Here is a 9,019-nt window from a genome sequence, read left to right on the forward strand (position 1 = left end):
TGTGAGCCACCATGTGGTTGCTGGGAATTGAACTCAGGACCTTTGGAAGAGCAGGCAATGCTCTTAACCACTGAGCCATCTCTCCAGCTCAGCTATTTTTTTTAGCTTTTAATCTGAAAATTCCTCCTTTGCCCCCTAAGGCATTGTCTCATTGTGTAGCTCTTGCTGACTTGGGATTCAGAATTCACAGAGATCCTCCTGCCTCTGTCTTCTGAGTGCTGGGATATAAGGTGTGTACCAGGGACTGGAGAGTTGGTTCTCCAGAATGGTTAAGAGCACTGGCTGTTTTTCCAGAGGACTGGGGTTGGTTCCTGGCCCCCATATGGTGGTTTAGCACTGTCTGTAGCTCCAGTTCCAGGGGATCACCCTCTTTTTGGCTCTACAGGTATTGTATGCCTGCCTGGTACAGATATACAGGGAGGCAAAACACACACACACACACACACACACACACACACACACACACACACACACACACACACACACACAAAGCATGTGCCACAATGTTCAGACCCAGGTCAAATCTTTAAATCCCATTCAGCAGAAGATGCTTCATGAAGTATTGTGAAAGTCTCCTCATTAGCAGTATTTTATGCTGGGAGGAAGAAGGGCATGAAACTTAGCTGTTAGAGCAGTTACTGAGTCGGGGGAGCCTTTCTTAGGTTCTTTGCTTAGAATGGACTAAGGTGGAATGGCTGTTTGGCTTCACATCTGCCATGTCATTAACCTGTGTGATCTTGGATGTGTTATATAATCGCTCAGTGCCTTGGACGGAGGCCAAGGTTGAGGCCTAGAGTCACATCTCTGAGAGGAATGGGAGGCCCATGTAGGTTTTCATGAGGACAAGATAAGCTGATCTGGGTACAACACTTGACAGAAAGGCCTGGTAGAAAGGAGCCTGCAGTGAGTGGCGACTGTCAGAGGGACTGAACACATTGACGACACTGGGGCAGGCACCAGGGCACTAATTGTTGTGCTGGATTCTGATTTGTTTTAGGGTCCCGGATTGCGAGCTGGCTCCCGAGTTTTTCAGTTGAAGTGATGCACACTACCAACATTCTTGGTATCACGCAGGCGAGCAACTCCCAGTTGAATGCCATGGTAAGAGCTCCTGACTGCTGCTGAGAACTAGTGTGTGGTCAGGAGGGCCTGATGGCTCTGGGACACATGGCTGTGCATTGTGTGTGACCCTGCGAGTTTCTCTCTTGCCTAGGACAGCAAAGATTTCAGGGGCCACCTCTTTCTTTCCGTTTCCTTGTCTCTCTTCTCTCCCTCTGTCTCTTCCCCTTCCCTCCCTCTCTTTACAGGATGTTGAATCCAGGGCCTCGCGTCTTCTTAGCAAATGTGCTACCACTGAGCTTTATACTTGGTGCCTTTCAGGAGTTGTGGTTTCTGGTGGGGGAGGCAGCCTGTAGACACAATAAGCTCATATGTTGGTGTGACTAGTGAATGCTTAGGCAGCTGAAACTAGTCTGAAAACTTGCTGTCATTTTACTTCTGTGGCAGATAATCTACGCTTTAATGTGTACTACTAGATTGACTTAACTGTGACCTAAGCCTACTTTGAGACTACTTGATTTAAGCAAAAAATTCAGACAGGTTAAGTCCTTAGAATTAGAAGGCATAAGTCTTTTAGTCTTCCTTTTCTTCTTCAGTGGTGTACTGGCTATCCTGGGCCTGGGTTTTCCATATGACCTTTAGGATCACTTTGTCTTTCTATATAAAATAGCTTGCTGGGATTTTAACTGAGATTACATTAATTCTATAAGTCAAGTTGGGAGGAACTGACAGACATCCACCTGTCTCTGCTGGGATTATAAATGTGGACCACCATGCTCGGCTACCTTATTTTTTGTCAAAGGAAGTTCTTTTCTATTCTTTTCTTTTCTCTCCCTCCCTTCCTCCCCTCCTCCATTCTTCCTTTTCTTTTGAGACAGTCTATTTAGTCCTGGCTGTTCTGGAACTTGCTATGTAAAATAGGCTAGTTTTAAACTCACAAGAGATCCTCCTGCCTCTGCTTTCCTTGTGCTGGAATTAAAGGTGTGTGTACCAGGCCAAAGGAAGTTATTCTCCCTTGTGTGTGTGTGTGTGTGTGTGTGTGTGTGGTGTATGCACACATGTGTGCAGGTGATCATGCTGTTACTGTCTTCTTCCCTGAAGCAGGGCCTCAGAACCTATAGTTAGGCTCGCAACTGGTGAGCACTAGTGAGCCTTCTGTCGCTGCCCCTTATGGTGCTGGGGTTACAGACATGTAATTGGCCATGCCTAGCTTTTTAAAAAAGGTATTGTTATTTCTTAACTGTTATTGATTCTTTTTGGACTTTCCATTATATATTCTGATCCCACTCATCTATCTCCCCATCCCCTCGCATCTGCCCTCTGCCCTTATAACCTCCCCCCAAAAACCAAATGAAATTTAAAAGCAAACCAAAAAAGAAGGAAGGAAGGAAGGAAGGAAGGAAGGAAGGAAGGAAGGAAGGAAGGAAGGAAGGACAGTGTGGTCAGTTGAATCTCACAGTCTTCCCTTTAGTTGTCTTTACTTGCAAGTGTTTACTGCCAGTCTTTGGTCTGGCCTGATGCCTGTGGCTTCTGCTGTCCCACTGGTAATGCACTGTCACTGGGGCTCCTCTTGGCCATCCCGTTGTTGTTCTGTGCCGTCGAGATCCTGCGACTTTGGATCCATAGGTTTGTCCCCTTCACATGTTCACAGTTAATAGATGAGGCGGATGTTGGGGTGCGCCAACCCACAGCCCTGGTTCTGGTCTTGGGTGGTGGTTGGGTTGGTCAACCTGCCAGCTTTCTGTCATCATCACTACCTGGGCGAGCTGTCCAGCATTGCCTTGGGCTAGTTCCTGATGGAGCCTGTAGCAAAGAGCAGGCCAGTTTTCCTGCTCTTAGGCCCCAGATCTGGTCACCCCCACACACTACCAGGGCAACTCTACTGTTTTGCCCACGTGAGGTGCAGGGCTTTCTCTCTGGATTGCTGTAGGGAGCATACAAGAGGGTGTGTGTGGGGTCAGCTCTGCTGCCCTCAGGCCCTCATTAGTCCCTGACAAGAGGGTCAGTTCTGGTGTGCTGGGGTGAGTGGGGGCAGGGCTAACTCTCCCATTTGGTGGCAGTAAGGCAGGAGGGCATCTTTCTCTCACCCTTGCCGTGGACTAGGGTCAGCCCTCCTGCTTTCACACCCTTGGGATTGGCTTACCTCTGTCCCTGACCATAGGGTCAGCTCTAGTGTGCTGCCCAGGTGAGGTGCATGTCTGAGTGTGTGCCGTTGGGGTGGGGTGGGAGGGAGGCAGCTCTCCCCTGAGGGGCGGGGCCAGCTCTCCTGCTGCAGTATCCAGTGAGGGCCAGACTGCTGTCCCAGGGCCAGTGAGGGGCAGACTGCTATCCCAGGGCCAGTGAAGGGCAGGGCTGGCTCAGCACAGCATGGTTCCAATGACCCCCTGTGCTAACATGGGCTTTGGGCATAAACCGCAAACTCCAGCTGCAGTAGGACCACAGATACAGACATGGCCCTTGGCAGCAGCTTGGGCCTGAATCATGGCCCCAGTGGCAGCATTGACCACCCAGAGCAGTATGGCCCTCAGACACCAACCTGGTCTTGGGTTGCTGACAGACCCTGGTCATCTGCACAGTCCTTGATGGTAGCAGGGACCATAGACATCACCGTTGGCTGCTGCAGGGCTGTGGACCCACATGTGACCCTAGGCTCAGATGCCTCCATGGCCCCAGGTGGCAGCACAGGCCAGACAGATCAATATGGCCTCATATGCCTGCTTTTTATGTGGTTGTTAGGATCCGAACTCTGATCCCTATGTGTGTGCAGCCGTGCTCACACCCCCGTTCATCACCCAGCCTCTCCTCTTCAGTTTTGACGTATAATCTAGCAGGGCGCGCAGTTCGAGGTTGCTTTCATTTGTTTCTTGGATTTTTGTTTTTGTTTGTTTGCTTTTGTTGTTGCCTTTTCCTTCAATTCTTTCACTTACTCTTGCGTGTTTAGTTTCTGAAGAGAGACCGGGCGCAGTGCTTATCTTTGCTTCTCTGTAGGGAAGCTGTTTTCTTTGGCTTCTTTCAAGGTTTTTTATTCAATTCCCTTTGTTTTTCTGTAGCTTGAAAATGATTTGTCTGGATGGTTTTAATTTATTTTATTATTTCGCTTATTTTTGGGCAAGTTTCCGGCTTAGTGTTCTGGGAGCTCCTGGACTGTCACTTGGTGCCTGACATTGATCTGGGGGAGTTCTGCTTCATTGAGTATTTTCTGTCCCTTGCTTTTTTCCCCTTTGGGTGTTGACTCTGCATGTTTTAACCCTCTGCACTTGTCTTCAAATATTCTGCTGCAGAGAGTCTTGGTTCTCTGTCTTTGGGGTTAGACATCTTGCAGTACCCTCAAGCCCAGAGGTTCTTCCTGCAGTTGGGACAAGCCTGCATTTCACTTTAGTGGGCTTGCTTGCTAGCTTTGCCTTCGGCTTCTCTGCAGGGCTTCTGGCTGTTTTGCTCCACATTGTTCATTTGCATTTTCATGCTGTGTAGTTAGCATACACACTAAGGGTAGTCAGTATAGTCTTTAATTAATTTAATTCCCAATCTGGGCAGCCCTGTCATGTTCTTCAGATTGTGAAGTTGTTGAGTTTCTATTTTTCCCCATGATGCTCTGTGCTAATGTGGGAAGCTGAAATTCATGAAGTTGTCTAGAGATCAGGTCCTTAACTGGTGAGCCAGAGGCGGGATATGGATGTTTCAAATGCTTCTCAGCCTCTTGTCCACTTTTAGGAGAGAGCGAGAGAGCGAGAGAGAGCGAGAGAGAGCGAGAGAGAGCGAGAGAGAGCGAGAGAGAGCGAGAGAGAGAGAGAGAGAGAGAGAGAGAGAGAGAGAGACTGACTAGGGAGGCCTGGAGTTAGAATTAGGAAGGTAGAGCCAGGTGGAGATGGGTAATTTTTGTCCTTAGGTCATCTGGACTCTGAGCAGCCTAGCCTAGCAGAGTAGGCTCTGGCTAAGGGTTCTCCTGAGAGCAGACCTTGTTAAGAAAGAGGTGCCCTGGTGAGTTTCTTCCTTGCTGGAAGCAGGAAGAGATGTTTCTCAGCTATTTTGTATAGGACCCTGGTGGAGTTCCCAGAGGTTAATCCTGGATGTTACTGTGTGTGAGGGCTCCTTCTTCCTTCCCCCATGCCTCTGCTTCCCCCTTTTCTTTCTCCATCTCTCTGCATGCTGGAGGCCTTGTGCCTGCTGGGCAAGTGTTTTCCTTAAACACTGCATCCTTGGCCCTTGCTTACCTGCTTTATATTGTATATAGTTATTGTACTTATTGTATATTGTTTTTCTTATATTAGTTATAGCTTTCTCTTTTATTTTAGACAAAAAGCAGAAATGTAGTGGCATTTCATTTGTATTTTAATAAATAAAACTTGCCTGAAGATAAGAAAAGTAAAACAGCCACACTGGCCAGCCTTACAGAGCCAGCAGCAATGACAACACCTTTAATCCCAGTAACCACACTAGCTTGCCATAGAAGCTAGGTGGTAGTGATGCACGCCCTTAATCCCAGAACTAGTGAGGATTATAAACTGGAGGAGACAGCTCTCAGGCTCAGGCTCATTCTGAGCTTTCCTGGAGGCAGGATCACCATTTTTGCTCTGAGGTTGAAGTAAGAGTCAGTGACTGGCTGCTTTGCTTTCCTGATCTTCAGGTTGAACCCCAATATCTGTCTTCAAGTTTGTTAATCGTGTTTCTGATCTCAAGTCTAGGTTGGCTTGAATTCATGATCCTCCTGCTTCAGCCGTGGGCTGTTTTTAGGAAGAATGACTGACTAGGAATGCTCTTTGGATAAGCAGAGGTTGAAGGCACAAAACCTCTAGAAACACTGACTATAAGGGTAGCATCCTTCAGGTGGAGGGTGGGGTTGGCGTGGATCAGGGGAGAGGGCTTCACGGAGAGAAAGGTGTGGATAGAGCTGCAGACAAGGTATTGGGGTTTGGGTGAAAAGAAAAGGTTGATTGGGTCGAAGCAGTAGGAAGGTGGTAGAAGCAATCTGAATGTACCACGATGTACAGGGAGAGGAAGTGTAGCGTGCCTGTGGTGGGGTAATGTTCTTCCTTAAGGTAGTGGTGATTCTGGCCCTTGCTACACTGTAGACAGACTTGAGGTCAGTGTGCCAGGGACAAACAGATAGGTTGTAAGTAGTTTTTGGTCACAGCCAACATAGGAAATGGAGATGTGGCTCCTACTGGCTCCTCTTGCTCCTGCTTTCTCTCTGAGATCACCACCATGATAGGTGTGGGTTCTCTGGAGTGGATGGCCTAGTATGGCCACTGGGGGGCTCTTGGCAGGCTACAAGCCTGGGGTGTGAGCCTCCTGAGAGGGAGTGGCCTAAAAGCTAGGCAGGCCCTCTCTGTTCTTTAGTTCTTTGAATGATCTGAGATAGTTAGCATAGCTAACTTACTGGAACTACGCATTTTTAATTAAAATCCAATATTTAATTAGATTTTCTATTAGAAAACTTTAGTCTAATAAAATTAATTCAGCTTTGTTTCTCATATATATATATATAAACATATCTATATGCACAAACACACACATTTATTGAATTGGGGATGGAGAACCATGTGAGGAGAGAATAATTTAATCTGCTTGTAGAGACTCTTTCAACTTAGCTTTGCTTAGATGGGGTAACAGTATTCTCGTCACAAACAGTAAAGGGTCTGCAATGATGTGGAGTTTGGGACCCCGGCACTGACCATCTTGCCATTGTCTACCCCGTGGCTCAGAAAAGCTCTGGACAGCTTGACCTGACCTGTTCTTTCAATCCGCAGTCCTTACTGCGGTTTGGCTCTGTTATACCCCAGCCGTTACCCTTCCTGCCGGCTTCCCTTTCGCTTTTCTCTCCCTTGTTTTCCTCTCTTACTCTGTAAATTATGGAGATTTTTCCACAATTGAAACCTAGAACATAAACATTTCTAAATCATGTATGTGTAAAACACTCTCTCTGACACACACACACATTTTGGGGTACTTAGATTGAAGTATGGGCAGAGTTGGGCCTTTGTCTGCCCTTCCTACACACATATGCCTAAAAGCCTAAGTGTGTTCTGAGATGAATCTAGAGTATAGTTTGAAAATTACAGTTCTAAGGCAGTACTAGATATTTTCATAATCCAACTATGTAGCTGGGTATAAAAGAATTTACATTCTTTAATTGAATTTTTCTAAGTTACAGTATAATTTACATATAGTAAAAATGTGCCGGGCTGTGGTGGCGCACACCTTTAATCCCAGCACTTGGAAGGCAGAGGCAGGCAATCTCTGTGAGTTCGAGGCCAGCCTGGTCTACAACAGCTAGTTCCAGAACAGGCTTCAAAGCTACATCTGGCTTTCAAGTCAGCTTTTTTTCACATTGCATAATAGACATGAATACTATAAATGCTGGGTCTGAATATTGAACTTTAAAATGATCCTTTTTACATACAATACATGTAAGTAAATATTGGACACATAAAACTAAAATCTTTTAAATGATTCCTTTTAAAACCAGAAGATTCTACTTGCACCTGTCTTGGGATCTCACTAGATTCCTCGATGCTCTTGATTTTGGAATTGATGTTGCTCTTGTGCGCTAGTCCTGAAACAATGGAAAGACAGTGGTGTGCAGGGAGCGTGCTGAGCCAAGTGAGCTTTACTTGTGCTTTCAAGATACAGTGTCAACCTCTGTGTCCAGGGCCTGCCAGGCACACTGACTTCTGCCGAGAGTGACCTTTGCTGTGGGATCTTTGTATTCTTCCAGGCTCATCAAATTCAAGAGATGTTCCCCCAGGTTCCATACCACCTTGTGCTCCAGGACCTACAGATGACACGCTCCGTGGAAATAACAACAGACAACATCTTAGAAGGACGGATTCAAGTACCTTTTCCCACACAGGTAGAACTGGGGTTTTATACATGATATGTATTTTGTTGTACAAAGATTTAATTCTAATACTTAGATATTATTTATGATTTGAGGAAGGATTTCTGTAAAGTTCATTTTGTAAACTTTGTTTTGTTTAAATCCTGCGTGAGAACAAACCCACTAAAGATAAATACAGATACTGAGTAATTTTTGTACAGAAATGCAGCCTACCCTTGCTATAGGTCTGTAAGAGAATGCCATTGGCTCCTGTCAAAGGCTGGCATCTGTTTCTGTTAAGAGCAAAGAAAGAATATTGAGGCTCAGCTTATCGCACAGTTAGTTGCAACTGAAGCAGCCATTGCAGTGAGATTATATTAATCATACTCTCCAGCCGACCTGGAGACTAGCTGTAGTGACTACATCATAGCGCCTTAGGAAAGTTCATGAGGAAACCAAAACCGTGCTGACTCTGCATGCTTGACGTTTGCTGTTGCTTTTGTTGTGCAACTGCTGCTATTGAGCGGGGAGCTGAAGGTTTAACCACTCTCAAACCTGGATCTCGGATGTGGTCCCATCTTTCAAGCTGTGAGCTGTGTTGAGAACTGTTGTGCCCTCTGTGTTCTAGGTTTTCCTGTGCCCGTTCCTTCATTCTGACTGACCACTGTGTTTGCTTTCAGCGGTCGGAGAGCCTGAGGCCTGCACTGAACAGCCCAGTGGAAAGGCCTAGCACTGATCAGGAGGATGGGGAAGCCTCTGTTCAGGTGAGGTCAGCTCACTATAGACTGTAGTGTGGCCCTGGGTGTTAGTGACCTTCACCTTGCTGTTGGCAGAATGGGTTAAGGGAGAAACTTTTTCTTTTGACAGACAGTTTGAGAGGGTTTCAGTCTGTCGTAGTGGAGAAGGTGGGGTGGAGTAGTTGACTTCATGGTGACAGAATCTTGTGATAGAGAAAATTTATATCACCACAGGCTAAAGCAGGGAGTAGGCAGAAACAGGCTGGGTATCATCTGCAAATTTCCCTGCCAGCCCCACTGTTAGAGTTAACACTTTTTTTTTTTTTTTTTTTGGTTTTTCGAGACAGGGTTTCTCTGTGGCTTTGGAGCCTGTCCTGGAACTAGCTCTGTAGACCAGGCTGGTCTC

At 46.5% G+C, this 9,019-nt stretch overlaps 1 protein-coding gene across 1 annotated transcript in view; it reads left to right on the forward strand.

The window, feature by feature from the left end:
• Amfr (autocrine motility factor receptor) overlaps positions 1-9,019 on the forward strand; it is a 42,137-nt gene that overhangs the window by 28,046 nt on the left and 5,072 nt on the right. The window contains exons 10-12 of the mRNA XM_005345620.1: positions 998-1,101; positions 7,775-7,909; positions 8,557-8,640. Coding sequence (XP_005345677.1) covers positions 998-1,101; positions 7,775-7,909; positions 8,557-8,640 — 323 coding nt within the window. The remainder of the gene's footprint in view (positions 1-997; positions 1,102-7,774; positions 7,910-8,556; positions 8,641-9,019) is intronic.

This window comes from Microtus ochrogaster, chromosome 4 (genome assembly GCF_000317375.1).
Source record: "Microtus ochrogaster isolate Prairie Vole_2 chromosome 4, MicOch1.0, whole genome shotgun sequence".
In the NCBI taxonomy this organism is placed as follows: domain Eukaryota; kingdom Metazoa; phylum Chordata; class Mammalia; order Rodentia; family Cricetidae; genus Microtus; species Microtus ochrogaster.